Raw genomic sequence first — 21362 nt, forward strand, 5'->3', positions numbered from 1 at the left:
ATTTGTACAATTGTTCACACAGATTATTCCCGCGGTGTGAGCTCCAGTGTGACCTTTGTGTGACATACAGTGTGACTCCGTGCTGAACCTTCTCACCGTCAGATATGGCTCGCTTGCAAAAGCTAAAATCAGTGGCAGCGACTGGAAAAACTCGTTTGGCAGTGCAAGAAAATGCACCAGCTGAAATCTCGACAACCTGTTTGACTCGGACCCATTGGACCAAAGATCACACCTCAAGCCTGATCAAGTTTCCGGCTTCACGTAGATCAGAGGCTGGTGATGGAATGAACTTCAAGATCGGAGTCTTTCAAGCTGCGGCTGCTCATTTCCTTGAGCCCCCCAAAGGAGTTCTGAAGGAAGGATGGGTGCCACCTGTTGCAAGAGATTCTCGTGCTTGCAAGAACAAGTGGGCTGCAGTACATGCACCTATTCTTTTCTTGATGCAACTCACACATTTTCAGATACAAAAAAAGCACAAGATCATTCTTGATATCAAGGCTCAGTCTGGCTTTTCTTGGGACAACGAGCTTGGTGCTGGCATTGACAGTACATCAGAGGCAGTATGGGCTGCATATGTCAAGGTGCGATTTTTTTCTCGTGGTATACTATGTATCTCATTTTTGATTCAAGAAGCGCCCTGATGCTGCACCATTTCGCAACAGGGGATGGCCACACTTTGACAAAATCAATGATCTTTTGTCCACCACTGCTTCGAAAGGAACTCACGCATTTCACGCAGCACTGGAGGAGTCCCACGAGCAGTCACCTGATCTTGATTTTCTGAATGAAGAGGGTCTTCTGCAGCCTGAGCCTGAGCATGCTGAGAATTTGTCTCAAGATGTTCAGGACACTCTAGATGAGAGTGGGGACGATGAAGACTTGATCCCTTGGGAAAAAACTCCACCCCGTCAAAGTCACACTCCGGCTCCCCTTCCGAAGCAAAAATTTGACAGCATCTCCGCTTCTACTTCCAGCAGTTCGACTTTGGGTCCAGCATCAAAGAGGCATCGTGCGAGTGGTGCCGCAGCACTGTTTGCTATTGCTGACCAGTTTTTGGACTTCACTGATGCATTTCGCTCAAGTTCTCAAGCCCAGCCATCTTCTCTCGCTCCATCACCAATTCAAAGGCAACGTGCCATGCAGCATGCCCAGAATGTTGAGACCCATCTCACTGGTGATGAAATGGCTGCTCTCATTGAAGCCTTCCAGACTGATGTCAGTGCTGCAGATGCATATATGGTAATGCGAGATGACAATGCTCGTCACTCGTTCATCAACCGAAAAATCATGCAGATCAATAGTCGATAATTTTTTTTTTACTTCTACAAGGATATATTAGGTTGACCTCTACTGCCTTCTACCTGCTCGTCTACCTGCTCGTTGATGTTCCCGCAGGAATAATTGGTAGTCTCGCCACATTGTGTTTCCTATCTCTTCTCTTTGTTCCTTTGCTGCTTCTCGTTCTTCAAAATTTGCTGGTCCTTCTGCTAGATCTCCCCTATCATTCTCGAACTCCAAGCCATCAATACTACCATCATCAAATTCACGTATTTTATCCGGGTCATGAATCCGGATAAGGTTGTGTACAGCACAGAGTGCAGGGGGGATACGAGCTTGGAAGGTCATGCTATATTCTGGTGGGTTTGTGAGTATCGGAAATCATCTCTTGAGTACACCGAAAATCCGTTCAACAACATTTCGTGCCTGTGCATGTCGTAGATTGTACAATTCATACAAATTTTTTGGTCTAGCAGAAGATGTTGGTTTGTGAACAGATTCAAGGACTTGAAAATATGAACCTCACAGCAGCTCGACCCCACTCCGCAAGATGGTAGCGAACATTTCGGTGAGGCACAAGCAGTGCTTCACATATACCAAACCCTGCATCAGCAAGATAATATCTCCCTTTTGGAACAAACAGATCCGTCAACCGAGCTTCATTGAACAACATGGCATCTGATACTGATCCATCCCAACCACTGAGGATATACTGGAATCGAAGATCAAAAGAACAGCATGCCAGGCAGTTTTGACTGACTCCTCCTTTTCGGTTACGTGCAAGATGCCTCTCATCTGCAGAGGGGCAGCAGTTGATGTGAGTGCCATCAATTGCCCCAAGAGCTCCTGCAAAGTATGGAAAAAACTTGGGGTTCTTGCGAATTTCATGTGGAATAGGAGAATCTTCTTTTGGCAAAAACACATATCTCTTGTAGAAAGGCAAAGACGAGAGAGCAAGAAGAATTTGTTTGAAGTACCTGATTTTTTCTGAGTCAAGCAGACAAGCATCAAAAAAAAACAGTACTTTGTGATCGTGGTGTGTGAGTGTTGAAACCTCTCAGCAACATGTCGACTTTTGAGGCCCATGACACAGGTATACAAAAAAATTGCTGTTTGTTCTTCAAGTGTGACAAATTTTGAGTCATCCAACCCAGAGTCCTGTAGTTCTTGAACAAGTGCAAGAAATACATGTTTCTGCATCCCAAGTTCATTTTTGATCCTTTCTGGGTGTCCATTGAGAAGTTCCTGGACCCATGCGAAGCCAGACAATATAGAAGTATGATATGGCTCTTTGTCAAGGTATGGAGTAATATAGGCTACAGCAATTGTAATAATTAGCTGTGCAATCATTGCTGCAACAGTCCGCAAGAGATGGAGCCTTTGTGGCAGGTCCTTTGGACGAGACATGGTATGATGTCAGCGCAATTTTGCCCCTACATTAGGGTTTGGGTGAGTGACATCTAGGTGATGGCGGAAAGCGCCGAAAAGTCACACCAGGTTGTGTGGGAATAATCTGTACAAATAATCCAAAGCGATAATCTGTGTAATAATCTGTCGCTGTACAGGCCCTTATATATGAAGGGGGACCTATTGTGGTGTGGTGGTGAAGCTGCAGTGAGGTGGGGAGGGTGTGGAAATAATTATAATTGTGGGGTATACTATATTGGGCGATGTTTTTGGTGTTGTGGGGTAATTCCCACACTGTGTGGCTGAAAGCGAAAATGTGATGTGTGGGAATAATGTGGAGAGGTGAGGTGGTGACCAAAATAGGATGTGTGTTGCACAAAGTGGGTACCCAAAGCATTATGCATGGTGGGAATCCATTATGCATAAGGGCTCACCCATCAAGGACTAGAGAGAACCATGCATAACCATCCATCTCTTACCAGACACAATTATGCATCACCTGGTCAAGTGCAGGTGTTGACTGCAAGAATCTACAATCTTCGAGTTAGCATGATTTCTGCAATATTCAAGATCGGCTTACTCTCTTTGTTAGCCCAAAGTGTTCAAGCATTGCTTGAAAGGCTTTCACCATTGCAGCACCAGTATGTGACCATAAGATAAGATTGTGAAGATCGGTGGAGCATTCAATATGGCCTGCGACGTACCTCGGCAACTTCAATGATGTCAAGCAGAAATGAAAACATTTTACCCTCGTACTCGAGGTGGACTGTCCACGCTACAAAAGCACAATGGTTGGGTGAAGTCCAAGCATCCGTGGCAAAGTGTAAGTGTCCAGGGTGATCCTAACTGGCATTGTGTGAGCCAATTTTCTGATGTTAGCGAAAAGCTTACACGGAGAAGCTGTCCGATGCGTTCACTACACTTCTCGAATGCTACTTTGATATTGCGGGACAATACATCAGGTGATGGAAGTTCAATGTTCAGGCGACCTGCACAAAGAGGCTGAAACACAGAGAATCAAACACGGTGTTCAATGGCTGTCACTCGGTTCCCGATTTGGAACATCATACCCGCCCAAACACTGCCAACCCGCAGTGAATGGCCACGGTATGCTCAAGGGTACGACTATCCTACACCGTACCCGTACCCTCCAAACCCGTCAGCATAGAACCGCGGTGTTACCCATACCCGTGCGTTTCCCTACGCCCATTAGGTGAAGTCCTCGAGCCAAAATAATGTCTTCAACAACTCCTGCAAAGCAAAAGAGATCAACGATGAAGCCTCACAAAAAGATGCAAGGACACACTGACGGGGTCCATGGCATCCTAGGCTTGCCAGATAAATGGCGATTCATCACCTGTTCATGGGATGGCTCACTTAGAGAGTGGGACTTGGAAAGTGGAATGCAGGTCAGGGAGGCCTGGACAGATGAAGGAAGTGGAGCAGTGTTAACCATAGCACTCTCACCGGATGGCAAGACAGTAGCAAGCGTGAGTGGGGATAGAACAGTGAGATTGTGGGATATCAATACAGGCAAGGTTGTCAAAAAATGGACGGGGCACACATGGATAGTGGCGTGTGTCTGCTGGAGTCCAGACAGTGGGCGAGTCGTGGGTGGCGGCCATAATGGAGCACTCAAAGTATGGGATGCCAAGAGTGGCAACACCATCCTGGGACCAATCAAGGCAGGGAATACCTGGGTGTCCGTGGTTAGCTACTCACCCGATGGCACGATGATTGCGACGGGCGTGGACAAACTGAAAATCTGGAACGCCAACACAGGCAAACTGCTTGAAACAATCGACAAGGGATACACTGAGTGCCTGGCATGGACTTCCGATGGAAAGACCCTGTACGGCGGGTCAGGCATAATCAGGAAATTTGACACCGCCACTTGGACAGAAATCGCGGTTTTTGACTCACCTGGATGGCCCGGGATTAGTGCTGGGGGCAGAATTATTTGCGGGCAATTGTGCTGGCATAACCTGCAGAAGTGGCAGAATTGCCACCTCTGCCGGTCGACAAAATTTTCAAAGTGCTACAAGGCTATGTGTATGATAATGTATGGTAAGCGTCACTAGGAAACACCATTAGAACACATCAGCGCATCCACATCCCACAGTCTGTTGTCGTGTGAGGTGTGATCAACTACCATTATCTCGTCATCAACAGATTTCAGTGCAAGACCTTGGTCGACATGCTCCAATTCTGCAAAATCATAAACTCGGCCCTCCAACACTTCATTTCCGTCAACCAGCACTTGTTCCATGGCTTCTTTCTCGTGTTCCAGTAGTGTAAATGCGGCGTCGATCTCATTGAGTGATATAGATTCAGGACCTGCAAGATCATCATCGAGGTTCTGAGTCTGAGGTGCGAGTGGTGGTGCCCATGCAAAATTGGCTTCTAGATCAGCAGCTACATCAATGCTGATGCCTGGCTGGGCACTGGTGTGCATGTGTGCATGACATCGACGAATTGGTTTGCCATTAACCACGGCCTTTTGATGACTGTGGTAGTGAAGATTTGCTCAAATCTTCGCCAGTGCTTCGAATGTGTCGACTGAGAGATTGCAACGCTTCGGAGACTGAGTGCTACCCATATCCAAGAAGAGGTGTTCGACATCAGCAGCGTGGGGAACAATGGATAAGAGTGTGATTGCAAGTGCTTTCAGAGGATGTCCGTTAGCGCTGACTGCGAGACTTTCCCACCATGCTAATCCATTGGCATGTCCACCTGAAAATGGTGCGCGACACAGATTATATGCTTTGAGGTCATTGATGAGCAGTTTGGCCTTTTGCTCTTCCCATCGCCATTGTTTAGCGACGGCGAGTGCAGTTTTAACCATGAAATCAAATGGTCTTCCTTTTGAGGCATCTGTCACAGCAAGTTTGCGACACATTGGATGGAGGAAGAGTGCGAGAGAATGGAGGTCAGTGTTTATTGCATGGAACCGACGGTTGAAAACAGATTTTGCGTGCATCCAGAAGCCAGTGTCATCATCCTCAGCATCGAGTTTCAGCTGGGACATCTGCCTCGCACAGCAGATAAGCTCCAACATGCAATCAGCAAGTGTAGCTTCACGTGACTCCAAGTTCCCGATTGCATCAACCAAGAATTTAACTGTCTTCACGAGCTGATCGAGCAGTTTCCAGTACTGAACATCATGGAGTACCATTGCAACAACTGCAGGGGCAACTGGCATCTGATTGTTGGTTCTTTTCTGGGCATCGGGACGCAAACATGTATGCGACAGTGGACTCCTGTAGGTGTGGTTTTGTCAGGATATGAACATCAAGTTTGAAATTGACCTACCGGTAGGCAAGGACGCTCATGCTTTGTAACACAAGTGCATAAAATCGAGACTCGCAGTTTTGTTTCATCTTCTGATTGATACCCTGCTTCTTTGCTTCACCATTGAGTTGCCCGCCCCAGTAGTGAGATGAATTGAAGAAGTTCACAATACGTGTCGACTTTGATATGATTTGCTTCATCAGTGGGAACGAGCATATCTCACCGATGAGGGTGTTTAAGCTATGGAGGAAACACGGGAATGTCTATATTATTGACATATCAAACCACGACAAAGTCTGCAGGGAAGACAACACTTACGAGAACCCAAAAGTAAGATTCCTGAAATTTTCGGCGGAAAGCCTGCATAATGGTGGGATTGTCCATCGTCACAGCTATGACTCACTTTCCATCATCAATCTCCATGGTCCTCATTGCCTTTTTTGATGCAATGAGCAGGTTATCTGCAGTACCTCGACTGCCAGTCATGTCCTCAAGAGCGAGGACCACAGGAAGCTGCTTCACCTCAACTGCAACTGACCCATACAGACTTCTCTTCAGCATGTCTTCCCAACCATCGAGCAGAAGAGTAAGTCGGTTTCGTACTTTGAGCCGGTCAATTTCTTCTTGTTGGACACGCACTGATTCAGTGTCCATCAGTGTGTGTGATAGCACATATCGGGAAGGTGCCGTATATGATGGTTGAATCTCATTGAGGAATTCGAGGAAGTAGTCATTCTCGCCCGCGGAAAAAGCTATATTAGCATCGATTATGAACCTAAAGCCAGTTCATTACGTTTTGAGTATCATTGATTGACTGATAGAGCCGTACTTACCGCAACAGCTTGACATTCGCACGAGAATGCTGCTCCTTTGTCAGGGGGTAATCCACAAAGCCATTCAAACTGCACTTTTTTTGGCGTTTACCAAGCACAACCGGTTCTGAACTGCCTTGTGGGGTAGGAGTGGCATCAATCTTATCAGAATTAATGAATTCTACGGCATCTTCTCCACCGGCCTTGCCCATAACAAACATGCGCGCCTGTTTTCGTATTTCCGCCGGACATGTTTTACACTTGTGAATAAGGTGGTTTGGGAGTTGGTTGTCACGACCTTGGATGCGAAAAGCATCTGGACAGTGTTTGCAGGACCAGTAGTAGCGTCCAGATTTGTTGTCGACCTTCTCGCCACGATTAAAATTGTCGGTTATGAAGGATGAGACAGGGCGTCCAGCGAGTGCGGCGGCAGACATTGTGCAATTGTAGATTGACTACGTAGTACAGGCTGTACAACTGGATTTTTTGTCTACTCTACAGATAAGGAAGTGCAGTTGCTCTAAGTCAATCGAAAACGGTTATTATGGCCATATAAGGCGAAGAAAGTTATTAGAACATCTTTCGCTGTGATCCCCCATAGTTTGACATTCTGCCTGATTCTGCCCACAGAATCCTGCCGTCTGCCGGGCAGAACCGGTTTGGCAGAACCGGCTGGCAGAATGGCGGACTTCTGCCCACAACACTACCCGGGATCGACACCATTTCACTATCTCCAAATGAGCGTATCCTTGCCGCAAAGAGACCATCTAGTACCATCCCAGTGCAACTATGGGACTTAGAAACTAATAAACCCATCGGACAACTCCCTCACCTTGAATCCTCGTCGATGTGTGTCGCCTTTTCTGCGGACGGAAAGATTGTCGCTACTGGCTGCAATGACAACCACGTATACACATGGGACGTTTCTACAATCGTCAAAGAGGCTGGCCTAGGCGACCTTTTGTCAGACAATGTAAGCTTGGATTTGTTTCGTTCTCAATAATCAATGTGTCTAATCATCCTTGCAGATCAACACTATTAAGAAGTCGTTTAACGTGCATGTATGCTATGCGTTTCTTGACCTTTTGCGTTATTTTGAGTATCTATACCCTATGTTGATGCTACACGACCACGGGCCCCGCAAAGACCAGTTCCACGAATCGAAGGTGCTCGCCGACTCCCCCCAGGGTTCTTTGATGATGTACGTGGTCTCCATCTATATCTTAACGGTTCTCTTTACCAACATTTTATCACTCCTCCACCTCGCGTGGGCGACGCACCACAGTACAGCCTCAACGGATTCTTCTCGATTACTTACCTTCCTTCTGGCGCCGCCGCTCCAATCCACGCGGAGAAACTGAGCGCGACATCCGCTTGCGAACCCTACCAGTGGTCGATGTCCCGTGCACAGCGGGCAAGCCTGTACGCTATTTTCTTCTCGGTTCTTCTCTGCCACTGACTCGCTTTTATGCAGAGAGATTATCGCGCGAGAGGGAAAACTGCCAGCTCCTCTCAACCATCCAAGCCTCATACCACAGAACAACATATCGGAACGACCCAGAGCCAACCGTCGTCGTCCCAGCCACAACCCACTACAGCCACGACACCTCCTCCAGTCACTACCTCTGCAGGGGCAGCGGGATCAACTTTGCATCCTCATCTCACCATAAGAGACGGATGGCGCGCTCGTTTCATGGCCTGGGCTTGTTGCCTGCCTATTCAACACACTGATGGGCAACATTAGGGATCCAACATGTCATCTTCAGTGCTTCATTAACATCTTTTGCTATCTCCTATAGTAGTTTTCCATCGCTCTCTTGCATCCCATCATTAATATTGTACTGTTTCAAGTCCACGAAGGTACGCAAACAGCGATCAGGTGGAGATTCGGTATGGCACTGAATGTGGAGTGCGATGACAGAATATATGCCAGTCTTTCTTCACAACAATACAATTTGTGGAAACGAGTACAAGTCCTAGAATTCTGTGCCTTGAGTTTGATTGCACGAACACTTAATTTAAGGACCTGCTGCTCACACCGAGATAACCTCGCTCAGGATTCCTTGCCCGAATAACTGATTTTGTAACCCGAACAATTCACTGGTCCTCCAGCGCTGGAAGGAGCGATTTCTCATCACTTGCAGATCTAGGGTGCCCCACTTCACCGCCTGCGTCCTCCACCGCACTGACATCTACTTTTACCGCACTCGTCCTTCTCCAGCGCTTGAAGGAGAGCTTTCCCACAACTCGCAGGAAAACGACAAAATCTGACGCCACACGACTCACTACACAAGATAGCGGGAAAAACACGTACGACCCCAGTATAACCAACATACATTTGCGTATAAGATATGTACATCCACTGCCAGTTCCAAAGCTCGCAATAAGGCCTGCGGACCAGCTGAGCGCTGTTACAAATAACAAACGCAGCATGTAAAAGCGAGTCCTCTATTCTAAGATCTCCATTGCTGAAGCGACAGTAGAATGTGTCTAGAAGCAAACCCGTTGAGCGGCTCAGCAAAAAACTACTAGCAACTTACGCGTCGTGCCATGAATCATACTACACCAATGTGAAAGCAGAACCACGACTCACTGCCACACTAGAAGCATATAAAGACGATCTGCCACACCGGTGAGTCATGTTGTTAAATCCAGGACACAAACCACTCATGCTCACGCAATTTCCCTCAGGGCAGCGTCTACAATTTGCATCACGTATGCAAAAGAGAGGACATACAGCGTCACTGGCATATATTGATGTTGTCAAAGCAGCAACAACAACGGCGAGGGTAAAGGAGAAACGCATTCTTTGTGAGGATGTGATATGGGATCAAATAAATCAGAAGGGGACAGTAGGAAGACGGCTTGCTTTTATGTTCTGAATATTGTTCTTCACAGCGGCGATGTAGGAAGAATATATCCACCGGGATCTCCTTTCAAACAGATGATATCTGCCATGCCAGCAGATTGCCACCTAAGACCTACCTTATGAAGCAATTAAAATATCCACCTGCGACTCCCACATAAGAAAGGCAGTACTCGTCAGTCGGTGAACGTTATAGTCGAACCAGCCCTGTACATTGAAATGGTATCATCAGAAATTCAAACTCCGCACTCAACATCTCGGTGCGAGCGCCATGTTTATTTCAAATACACCCGGTTGTTTGGATTCAAGGCTTTTGCCAAACAACTTCCTGATTCCTGTGATCGTGCTTTGAAGTTTGCGTCATACAGTGCGCTTGAGCTAAGTTTTTGACAGGGCAATCAGGTCAGTACCCACATCGCTTTTGCTAATAAACGCACCACGGTACCACCTGGCGTGATGTTCGTTTTTTTGCTGTTCCACGTAATAGTCAACGTTCTGATAAGCGTTTAGCATAGATGAGCTATGTCAGACCACACCCAAGCTTTGATAGTGTCTCCGAAGATGAGAATAACGACACTTCGCATTTTACGTTTCACTATTCGGCTGATTGTTGACCATGTTTACAGGTCCAAACTTCACTCCATCTCGCCGATGCTCGCCAGTTCGGCACGTATCACTGAGGTTTGTCACCGCCGTCCTCACCCGGATCGGATGCACCTCCACTGGATGGCGATGTTTCAGAGCACGCGCTGGCACGTTCTGCGCCAAACGATACCCGTGTTACTACGAAAACAAATCCCGGTCGGGCATTCAGGCACTTACCACCGTTTGTGAGTATCATCCCTCAACGATTGTTGTGAGATTATTCATTGCGATGTCTACCAGCTGCTAGTTGCCTCTGGGTATCGGACATTGAAGTTCCCATTTGGCCGCGGTGATCGCGTATCATTCAACACGTGTATCAGATGAAGCACTTCCTGACACTGTTGTGCCCGCAACCCTTTTTCACGAGTTACACGTCCTACTGGCAAATCACCAAACACCACGATCCTAGCTGGGATGTCGGTCCAACTGCATGCTTCGCGTGCGACTCTTAAAGAGCTTCGTCGTACTGGTTCTCTTTACCCTATCGCTCCTTACTAGCATCGCTGACTATGTCTGCACACAGCCTCCCGAGGGTCGACTTTCTCGGTACAGATCCTCACACAAACATCTACGACACAGCCAGTGAATGGTTCACCTCAAAACAACATCAATGCAATGCTCCACACATATCAAGCGGATCCTCGCGCAGCCGCTCATTTGGAATCTCCTCGGAAGACCCACCGTCGAACGTCTTTTGAGCGCTAGTCTATATAGCATAAACTGCAAGATCAATATGCACCTACTACATCAAAGCGGTCTATTTGTTCCTGATTCATCTCCTATGCCCATACCGCGTCTGTACTTCGGGTTCGAGACAAAAGTTAGAGAAGGCCTAGGGGCTGGAGTTGCCTATCTCATCCTTCTTCCACGCCTGAACAATGTGTTACGCGTCTCGAAGCACTCGCCGATTTTCCCGAGTATGCATTTGTTTGATTGGGGTTTTTTTCATTTTGCATTTTTAGGAACGCTGAGCTGACCGCTGGGTGATCTGCGCTACCAATTACTCAACAGCGGTACTTGGATCGAAGACTGAGAATGCAATGTCGAATTTCTGAATAGTGACCTGACGGTCGTGATCCTTGCGCTGGGCATATGTCATGCTTGGACACTCAAGTACCGCGGCGTACGCATACCCGTGTAAAATAAGAAGCTACCCGTTGGTAATATGGTGAGTATGCTGCGTTGCATTGTTATTTGAGACCAGTGGATAGATAACTTACTGTTGTCTTTGTCTTTGCGACACTACCTGTAAAAATGTACTATAGGAATTTGTTGGACTTGTATCACATTTCCTCTCACAACAGTCAGACGGAGGCGTAGGCAAGACCAGGAGATCTGTCCCACTTATGAAGTCAAGGTAGATGGACTTCAAAACTTATTAATCACCACAGAAGATAGGCTGGTTCAGTTCTCGCGGATGAGGTCCACTCAACAGCCATTCTTGCTCGTCCGTCCGTGGAATCGTTTTGAATTCGAGCTGTCTGACCTTCCAGATGATGCACAGAGCATGGACGATTGGTCGGAGCTCGAGTCTTCGCTTAGTGGGTTTTCTGGAGAAGAGGAGCCGATTAATTCGGAGTCGAGCGAGCGAGCGAGCGTTGAGGTCGATCGTTCGCCTTGCACAGCCTTTTGGCGCGCTTTTGCTAACACAGCAGCGTGGTGGGGTGTACAAGAGAATCACTTCAGATCACTCTATCATAGCGCAAGTCAAGGACATGGCTGCTGTTCATAACATGATGGACACTAGGACGCTAGAGATTTTATAGTTGTATGGATTTAGAAGAGGAGATCTCTGCCGCGTTTTCATATACACTTGACAGTATTGTCAATTGTACGTGGATCATCGAATCGCTGCTGAGAGCACCAGCCAGCCCCATCGTCCCGGTCACTTACCATGAATTATGCTGGTCGGATGGCAGCCAATAATTTAGAGACGGCGGATAACATCATCGAGGTGAGAGTTTCTTTTTAACGACTCCAGATGAAGTCGCGGCAGGCGTTTGTTAAAAAAAATGCATAAAAGCCCCAGCGGAGGACGGGCATGTCTGAATTGAGTCACCAGTGAGATCATTGTAGAATACGATAGTTTGATCTCGAAGGGAAAAAGAAGGCCTAGCTCAGAACGCGGAACAGTGCCAAGAAGCCATCGAGACTTTGTACACAAAGGCGATTTAGGAGGTTTCTGTCATTTGGATGATTATAAGTGTTATACGAGTCAAAGTACAAGGTGATAAATGTATAAATTACTTAGCCCTAGCTCAAACAGTTCCCCCAGGCCAGCATGATAAGGTTGGAGCCACCTACTGGCAGGGCTGTGCCATAACACTACCACACGAGAAGCATCGGCCGACAAGCATTATGCATGAGCGATAAAACAGACAATGGCCCCTGGAGCAGCTCGATTGTCGGTACAAAAGAGGGAAGAAACACAGGCGAAGTTTAGCTTGACATATCTGAATAGGGAATAGCGACGTGCCCCAGGCCAGCTTGATGGGGTCAGTGATCGAGTGATGTCCGAGGCCACTACGTGGAAAGTACCAACCAGCACAGATATAGCGGCATGGTCGATAAAACGAACATGTGCTGATTCCCGATATCTCAATCCTCCCCTCGGGGTACAAAGTAGTTCTAAGACTCCCAAGTGCCAATACGGAGCTGATCACACTTCAATGAGTATGCAACAGCTGTAGGAAACAAAGGTATCACGAAACGTGGGTGCAGCTCATCCTTCTTGATATCACCTGGATAGCCGATGGCACTGTTTTCTTCTTCTTTGACGGCAAGGGCGATGCGCCATCAGATTATGTTCGCCAGTGCTGTGTCGGGTACAGATCTCAACGAGCTGAAAGTGAAAGTTCGAGAAAACGCGCACCGTAGGTGCGATGAGATTCGGTTATTATCACATCGCTATGTCACGCCAAAAGACAACGGCCCCGCATTCCCTAGCATCCTGCTAGACCCTTGAAACTCAGGATGCACGTTTACGCTGATGGTATCGTACTTCCGGGACGAATGTGCTTTGATCGCCGCAGGTCGATGTCGAGGTTTAATAGTAAATGTCTGGCTCTGCGTGAGCAGATTACGTTGCTTGAGTGGCAGCGCATGTCGATACCAAGGCGATTGAGGAAAGTATCTTGAAGAGCTTGTTGTTCATGTATGATCACGTGTAGCTCTGAGCCTTGTAAATATCTTGTTTTAGGTAATCAAATCGAATGTATTTGCTACCCAGCTACTCGCCTTGTCTCGTCAGTCCTCGTCTTTCGGCATTGGTTGACTGATACCAGCTCGCTCCTGAAGGGTAGTTGCCATCACCATCGGAAGAATGTCCAATTTCTCCTTGTCCCACTTCCCCAAAGACGATCAGCTTGTCTGAAAGAAAATGCAAACAAGCACTACTCACAATGCCTTCCGTCCAATACAAATCCGCCTCGACAAGCCTCCTTACATCCTCCAAGCTCTCGGCTTCATAGATCAGCGCAGACCCCATGAACTTTCTATTATGAGGCTCTGCATCCTGTGATTCAGGCGTCAAGAGACCACCGGCGACTTCTGAATGTTGGGATGTTCGTGAGACCACACGACGATGAATTTAAATGACTGACTGATGATTCCTTGGCTTATGAGCTTGTTAGCTCCTAGCATGTGCTTGGGACGGATGGTCATGCGACGCACTAGGGTAATCCATGTATTGGTGCAGCTTTGTAGATGTGGAAGATATGAAGCGAGCACAGTTCCATTTGAAAATGGAAGGAGGTGGGCAGGTGCAATGTATGCAGCTCAAAGCGGCGGACTGGATGGAACGGGGCAGCATGACTGTCACGGTGAGGGTTTAAAGTATCAATGTACATCAGTCGGTCGGGGCTCCGAGTTAGTCACGGTTATTTTCAGTTATAACTAACGTTATGCCCGCGAACGCGAGACGGACCAGAACGGTTGTAGACAGACAGCTCAAGGACAGATCTCGTATTTAGTACCAGTTGCCCTCATGCATTGACAAGTCAATTGGTGCATGGCGCGTATGTATGAGACTATGAGTGTAGAGCCAGCTCGAGACCTTTGTTTGGTCAATGTGTGGTACTACAGAATTTCAGTCCGCGATCGGTCCGAACGTGGACCGCTGTTGGACCAATCGACTGGTCACGACCATGACCGACTCGTGAAATGGCACGGGCTCTCAAGATTTCCATTATTATCGCACACAGGAACATCCACAGCGAAGCATCTCCATCCATCAGAGAAACATGTCTTCGACACAATCCCTTCCAAAGTTCTTCGTATGGGCACCCGACTACACCGATGACGGCGCTCTACAACGGAGAATGGCAGTGAGGCCTCCCCACCTCGAGAACATTAAGACACTCGCTGGTCAAGGTACCCTGCGTAAGTCCCCACAAAACATAGAACCTATCGCATGCACGCACACTAACGCACGGCGGAGGCTACATGACGCCTGAATCCGTCGACGCAGCCGCAGCTGACAAGAAGTTTGTCGGGTCGTGCATGATTTACGAGGGCGGGAACATCGATGTCGTGCGTAAGCTCGTGGAGGAGGATGTGTATTATGAGAGCGATGTGGTATGTGCCTTGGTTATTACGATGGTGTTAATGTTAGGACACTGACTTGGAGATTGTCGTGGTGTGCGGTGGGACAAAGAAAAACTTGTTATTCTCCCAATCGCACTGGCAACGGCCCTTCCGCCTGTTCCTTCAACTTGATACCTGCGTATATTGAAATACCGAAGATACTGCTTGTGAACGGAAGATATCAGCAGCCAACGTGACAATAACACAGAATCGCAAACTTGGAAGTTGTACAACAGGTGATAGAGACATGACATCATGCGACGTGAACAGACTGAAGACCCAATGCGATGCTGAGGGGGAAGTAAACTGGAAAATATTTGGAACGGATCAAGACGAGGTAGCATGTAAGCTGACCCTCTCAGCGAGCTACAATATCTTCAGTGTCCTGGCATTCATCATGGTATGAACAGAATTCACGTCTTTCACTTGTGCGATCATATCATGAGGATGATCTGACGCGATTCTCGTGTATGCTGCTGCGCTAGCGAAAATGCTTCGAAAGGCTGTCCGAAGTGAACGATCAATTGCAACGCTGTCGAGTGAAACTCTGAAGCCGAATAAATATCCTGAGCTTATGGCGGTGCGCACCTCATGATTCGTGAGAGGAACAGATGCTCGAGGATCCAAGCAGCGCGTTCCACGCCTCAATGATCCAACCATCAACTGAATAGTCGAATCACTAAGGTGTGTTAACACCAATGAATGACTTTCGACCAAGGGATGATACGGGAAGGGCTTGCTGAGACATCGTTTTTAAGACGCACGGTGATGGGCCAGCAGACGACGGGATGAACGTTTCAGAGGTATTTGCCGCTGGGGATGGAGAGGTACCAGCGAAGAAACGCAGGAATGTTGATGGCAGGACCACTAGCAGATGGGATATTGACATGTCGATATCGATGTCAAAATTTCAGAAAATGAGACTTGGGCGCTTGATCTGCATAGCCCGTATACTAGCTGTGAAGCGAACACAGGATAAAGCAAGGAAGACGCACCTGTAGCGGACTTAAACAGCGACCACTCTCTTGGCTCAACTCTGCGTCGAACAAATATCCACTCCGTTGTGGTTTCCATCGAGGACTTATTCATTCCGAGTATAAACAAGCACCGTCGAGTAAGTGATGGCATTCGTTCGGTGGGTAAGAGCTGAAATTGTGCCCCGCCCATTAGGTGAAGACCTCGAGCCAAAATAATGTCTTCAACAGCTCCTGCAAAGCAAGAGAGATCAGCGATAAAGCCTCACAAAAAGATGCAAGGACACACTAACAAGGTCGTTGGCATCCTAGGCTTGCCGGATAAACGGCGAATCATGACCTGTTCATGGGATGGCTCACTTAGAGTGTGGGACTTGGAAAGTGGAATGCAAGTCGGGGAGGCCTGGACGGATGAAGGAAGTGGACAGGTGTGGACCATAGCACTCTCACCGGACGGCAAGACAGTAGCAAGCGGGGGTGGGGATCAAACAGTGAGATTGTGGGATATCGATACGGGCAAAGTTGTCAAAAAATGCACAGGGCACACAAAGGTAGGAGTGGCGTGTGTCTGCTGGAGTCCAGACGGTGGGCGAGTCGTGGCTGGAGGCATTATGGGAGCATTCACAGTATGGGATGTCAAGAGCGGCAACACCATCCTGGGACCAATCAAGGCAGGGAATCACTGGTTGTGGAAGGTTAGCTACTCACCCGATGGCACGATGATTGCGACGGGCACGAACAAGCTGAAAATCTGGAACGCCAACACAGGCGAACTACTCAAAACAATCGACGAGAGACGCACTAGGTCCCTGGCATGGACCTCCAATGGAAAGACCATGTACGCCGGGTGGAACGTAATCAGGAAATTCGACACCGCCACTTGGACAGAAATCGGTGTTATCGACTCACTTGGAGATATGTACAACTTTTCACTATCTCCGAATGGGTGTATCCTTGCCACAATCTCATCAACGGACGATGACACGACAGTGCAACTATGGAACTTAAAAACCAATAAACCCATCGAACAACCCCTTCACCACGAACACCCGGTCAATTGTGCCGCCTTTTCTGCGGATGGAAAGATTCTCGCTACTGGCGGCCGCGAAAATCACGTATACACATGGGACGTTTCTAAGATCGTCAAAGAGGCTGGCCTAGACCACCTTTTGTCAGACAATGTAAGCTTGGGTTCATTTCATTCTCAATAATCAATGTGCCTAATCATCCTTGCAGATCAACACTATTAACAAGCCGTTTAACGTGCATGTATGCTATGCCTTTCTTGACCTTTTGCGTGACTTTGAATATCTATATCCTAGGTTGATGCTACACGACCACGCGCCCCGCGAAGACCAGTTCCGCGAATCGAAGGTGCTCGTCGACTACCACCAGGGTTCTTTGATGATGTACGTGGTCTCCATCTATATTTTAACGATTCTCTTTACCAACATTTTATCAGTCATCTACCTCGCGTGGGCGACGCACCACAGCACAGCCTCAACGGACTCTTCTCGATCACTTATCTTCCTTCTGGCGCCGCCGCTCCAATCCACGCGGAGAAACTGAGCGCGACATCCCCTTGCGAACCCTACCAGTGGTCGACGTCCCGTGCGCACCGGGCAAGCCTGTACGCCATCTCCTTCTCGGTTCTTCTCCGTCACTGACTCGTTTCTATGCAGAGAGATTATCACGCGAGAGGGAAAACTAGATCCTCTCGACCATCCAAGCTTCATACCACACAACAACATATCGGAACGACCCAGAGCCAACCACCATCGTCCCAGCCACAACCCACTGCGGCCATGTCATCCACGACACCTCCTCCAGTCACTACCTCCGCAGGGGCAGTGGGATCAACTTATCATCCTCATCTCACCATAAGAGACGGATGGCGCGCTCGTTTCATGGCCTGGGCTTGTTGCCTGCCTATTCAACACACTGATGGGCAACATTAGGGATCCAACATGTCATCTTTAGTGCTTCATTGACATCTTTTGTTATCTCCTATAGTAGTTTTCCATCGCTCTTTTGCATCCTATCATTAATATTGTACTGTTTCAAGTCCACGAAAGGTACGCAAACAGCGATCAGGTGGAGATTCGGTATGCCATCGAATGTGGAGTGCGATGACAGAATATATGCCAGTCTTTCTTCACAACAATACAATATGTGGAAACGAGTACAAGTCCTAGAATTCTGTGCCTTGAGTTTGATTGCACGAACACTTAATTTAAGGACCTGCTGCTCACCGAGATAACCTTGCTCAGGATTGCTCGCCCGAATGACTGATTTTGTAACCCGAAACATTTGCTGGGCTTCTCATCCTCCAGCGTTGGAAGCAGCGATTTCTCATCGCTCGCAGATCTAGGCGGCCCTACTTCATCCCCTACCTCCTCCACCGCACTCGTCCTTCTCCAGCACTTGAAGGAGCGCTTTCCCACAGCTCGCAGGAAAACGACAAAATCTGACGCTACAAGACCCACTACACAAGATAGCGAGAAAAACACGTACGACCCCAGTATGACCAACATACATTCACGTATAAGATATGTACATCCACTGCCAGTTCCAAAGCTCGTAATAAGGCCTGTGAACCAGCTGAGCGCTATCAAGTAACAAACGCAGCATTTAAAAGCGAGTCCTCTATTCTAATATCTCCATTGCTCAAGCGACAGTAGAAGGTGTCCAGCAAACCTGTTGATCGGCTCAGAAAAAACCACTAGTAACTCACGCGTCGCGCTATCAATCATACTGCACCGATGTGATAGCAGAAACACGACTCACTGCCACACTAGAAGCATATAAAGATGATCTGCCACGCCAGTGAGTCATGTGGTTAAATCCAGGACGCAAACCACTCATACTCACGCAATTTCCCTCAGGGCAGCGTCTACAATTTGCATCGCGTATGCAAAAGAGAGGACATACAGCGTCACTGGCAGATACCGATGTTAAAGCAGTAGCAACAATGGCGAAGACAAAGGAGAAACGCATTGTTTGTGGGGATGTAATATGGGATCAAATAAATCAGAAGAGGACAGTAGGAAGACGGCTTGCTTTTATGTGCTGAATATTTTTCTTCACAGCGGCGATGTAGGAAGCATATATCCACCGGGATCTCCTTTCGAACAGATGATATCTGCCATGTCAGCAGCTTGCCACCTAAGATCTACCTTATGAAGCAAAATCTACTGGCGATTTGGTGTGGAGCAATTAAAATATCCACCTGTGACTCCCACATAAGAAAGCCAGTATTCGTCAGTCGGTGGAAGTGTGCGTCATACAGTGCACTCGAGCTAAGTTTGTGACAGGGCAATCAGGTGAGTACCCACATCGCTTTTGCTAAGAAATATACCACAGTACCACCTAGCGTGATGTTCTTTTTTCTTTTTTGCTTTTTCATGCAATGATCAACGTTCTGATAAGCGTGTAGCATAGATGGGCTATGTCAGACCATGCCCAAGCTTTGATAGTGTCTCCGAAGGTGAGAACCACGACGCTTCTGTAAGCCTGGTGGCTTACGTACACATGACATACGGTGCATCGGATCGTAGACACGTCTTTTCCTCAGCTTGTACCTTACCGTCGTCGTCGTCTCGCAATCCAGAACGTGGTTCTGTTTTGTTTCGCGTGTTTCTTCAGTGTTTCTCGTCGTTGGCCACGACTTGTTTCTACTTTTTTTTCAAACTTCAACCACTGTTCCTTTTATCGCGCCGTTGTCTACGCTGGATCGGTCTCGCAAACAGAAGCATCACGCTACTAATACTAGTTCGCGTGTTCTACGCTCTGACTCGCGCTCCCCGGACAGCGATCAGCGTCTACCTGCTCCTGTCATCACTGCGAGGAAGCGTGATCCACCTCCGCATCTCACGTGCCTCTGCCTCCGTCGAGTACGCCCGTGAGGGCAGACCATGCAAGGTAAGAGTCTTCACAACGGCCAAGCCAAGCATTGATGGCCGCTGGTTCAAGTGGGCCAGAGAAGGTGGGGATGTCAAGTTTCGATATTTTAGAAGCTCGCGAGGGTACTAGTAGCGTAGGTGATGGCACGAGCTGAGCAACCGTGGCAGGATCCTGGACAGGGGGAGTAACAGAACTGGAAGATGGCATGGGCGAACCGGGCGTACTCGACGGAGGCAGAGGCACGTGAGATGCGGAGGTGGATCACGCTTCCTCGCAGTGATGACAGGAGCAGGTAGACGCTTATCGCTGTCCGGCTTGTTTCCAGCTTCGCATTCTACGTCTCCTTATTCGGCTGATTGTTGTCCGTGTTTACAGGTTCACTCCATCTCGCCGATGCTCGCCGGTTTGGCACGTATCACTGAGGTTTGTCGCCGCCGTCCTCACCCGGATCGGATGAACCTCCACTGGATGATGATGATCCTAGATGGGACGTCGGTCCGACTCCATGCTTCGCGTGCAACTCTAAGAACTTCCTCGTCTCGGTACCCTGTACCCTATCATCCCTTACTAGCACCGCTGATCATGTCCACACACAGCCTCTTAACGCTCGATCTTCTAGGCAGAAACGCTCCCATAAATGTCTACGACGCAACCAGTGAATGGTTCACAGCATTCGCTTCAAAACGACATCAATGCAATCCTCCACATCTATCAACCGGATCCTCGCGCTCACTTGGGATCTCCGCACATTTGTAAAAGACCCACCATCGAGCGTATTTTGCGCTAGGCTAGCAGAGACTGCATTACCCAAGATCAAGATTCTCCTGCACCTACATGAAAAAAGTTAGAGAAGGTCTAGGGGCTGGAGTCGCTTATCTCGTTCATTCTTTCGAAGCGGAGAGGAACGGGTTACGCGCCCTCAAGCACTCGCCTTTTTTCCCGAGCATGATTTTCCTTTCTTTTTCTTTGCATTTATAGGACCACGAAATTGACACTGACAGAGCTCTCCCCGAAGACTGGTGATCTGGACTCTGTACCAATTACCCAACAACGCCGTGACTCGACGGTCGTCGTCCTTGACGCTGGGCATACAGGCTTGGAAACGCAGCGAGGCTCAAGTTCCCCAGCGTGCGCACGCTCGTGTTTGATAAAAAAAACTACGCGTTGGTGATATGGTGGGTATGCTGCGTTGCATGGTGATTTGAGAGGTGATATCGAATTGCTCGGTCGATGGATAACTTACTGGTCCATTTACCTTCGTGAACCTGCCTGTAAAAAACGTGCTATAGGAATTTGTGGGACGTGGAGTCGCACTGGCGCAGGGTCCAGCGAAGCAGTTTGAGTTGTACCCGCAACCCCTTTCGCGTCACACACCCCGCCACCATCGTCACCTCGCAAAGTCATCGGAAAAAAATAATGGAGAACACCGGCTGTATTGGTTCGTCAAAGTCATACCGTCAGATAATCACTCGCGTGAGTTAGACTAATCTTCTTTTCTTACATAGCATGAAACTGTTTTTTTTTTCTCTTCATTTTGAACAATCGCGGATCCATCCTCAACCGCGTCGTCAATCTGCTAGACTATGAATGCACTGGGAGCCC

The 21362-nt window shown here is 48.1% G+C and overlaps 6 protein-coding genes across 6 annotated transcripts; 3 read left to right on the plus strand and 3 right to left on the minus strand.

Moving 5' to 3' along the window:
• Positions 1-104: 104 nt before the first annotated feature.
• EDB91DRAFT_1246365 (uncharacterized protein) lies at positions 105-1308 on the plus strand (the record flags this gene model as incomplete). The annotated part of the gene is made up of 3 exons (XM_041322652.1): positions 105-416; positions 462-581; positions 631-1308. 3 exons carry the CDS (start codon positions 105-107, stop codon positions 1306-1308), a joined length of 1110 nt encoding a protein of 369 aa, XP_041179447.1.
• An 11693-nt stretch (positions 1309-13001) lies between these two features.
• EDB91DRAFT_1121226 (uncharacterized protein) lies at positions 13002-13455 on the minus strand (the record flags this gene model as incomplete). The annotated part of the gene is given in 3 exon segments (XM_041318220.1): positions 13002-13117; positions 13223-13374; positions 13385-13455. Coding segments are annotated over 2 exon segments (223 nt in total), but the record flags the coding sequence as incomplete, so codon positions are not given.
• Positions 13456-13599: 144 nt separating this feature from the next.
• On the minus strand, positions 13600-13977 carry EDB91DRAFT_1019107 (uncharacterized protein; the record flags this gene model as incomplete). Its single annotated transcript, XM_041312535.1, has 3 exons — positions 13600-13644; positions 13700-13848; positions 13902-13977. Coding segments are annotated over 3 exons (270 nt in total), but the record flags the coding sequence as incomplete, so codon positions are not given.
• Positions 13978-14540: 563 nt separating this feature from the next.
• On the plus strand, positions 14541-15015 carry EDB91DRAFT_1050022 (uncharacterized protein; the record flags this gene model as incomplete). The annotated part of the gene is made up of 3 exons (XM_041313504.1): positions 14541-14679; positions 14738-14878; positions 14927-15015. The coding sequence occupies 3 exons, from the start codon at positions 14541-14543 to the stop codon at positions 15013-15015; spliced, it is 369 nt and encodes a 122-aa protein (XP_041179450.1).
• A 2529-nt stretch (positions 15016-17544) lies between these two features.
• Positions 17545-19045, minus strand: EDB91DRAFT_1121233 (uncharacterized protein). The gene is given in 4 exon segments (XM_041318221.1): positions 17545-17656; positions 17667-17895; positions 18159-18458; positions 18755-19045. The coding sequence occupies 3 exon segments, from the start codon at positions 18784-18786 to the stop codon at positions 17865-17867; spliced, it is 363 nt and encodes a 120-aa protein (XP_041179451.1). The 5' UTR covers positions 18787-19045; the 3' UTR covers positions 17545-17656; positions 17667-17864.
• Positions 19046-19901: 856 nt separating this feature from the next.
• Positions 19902-20634, plus strand: EDB91DRAFT_151589 (uncharacterized protein). The gene has a single exon (XM_041326245.1). It carries the CDS (start codon positions 20040-20042, stop codon positions 20514-20516), a length of 477 nt encoding a protein of 158 aa, XP_041179452.1. The 5' UTR covers positions 19902-20039; the 3' UTR covers positions 20517-20634.
• The last annotated feature ends 728 nt before the right edge of the window (positions 20635-21362 follow it).

The sequence above is a fragment of the Suillus paluster genome, assembly GCF_016628075.1.
Source record: "Suillus paluster strain FC165 chromosome Unknown EDB91scaffold_14, whole genome shotgun sequence".
Lineage (NCBI taxonomy): Eukaryota > Fungi > Basidiomycota > Agaricomycetes > Boletales > Suillaceae > Suillus > Suillus paluster.

Bases quoted from the DNA above. Each gene is read 5' to 3' on its own strand.
- EDB91DRAFT_1121233 (XM_041318221.1), bottom strand. From the start codon at position 18,786: ATGTCCTCTCTTTTGCATACGCGATGCAAATT. The intron at 18,459-18,754 runs GTAGACGCTGCC...GATAGCGCTCAG, and splicing joins TTGCATACGCGATGCAAATT to CTGGTTCACAGGCCTTATTA. The intron at 17,896-18,158 runs GTTACAAAATCA...TATTAATGATAG, and splicing joins AAGCCCAGCAAATGTTTCGG to GATGCAAAAGAGCGATGGAA.
- EDB91DRAFT_151589 (XM_041326245.1), top strand. From the start codon at position 20,040: ATGACAGGAGCAGGTAGACGCTTATCGCTGTCCGGCTTGTTTCCAGCT.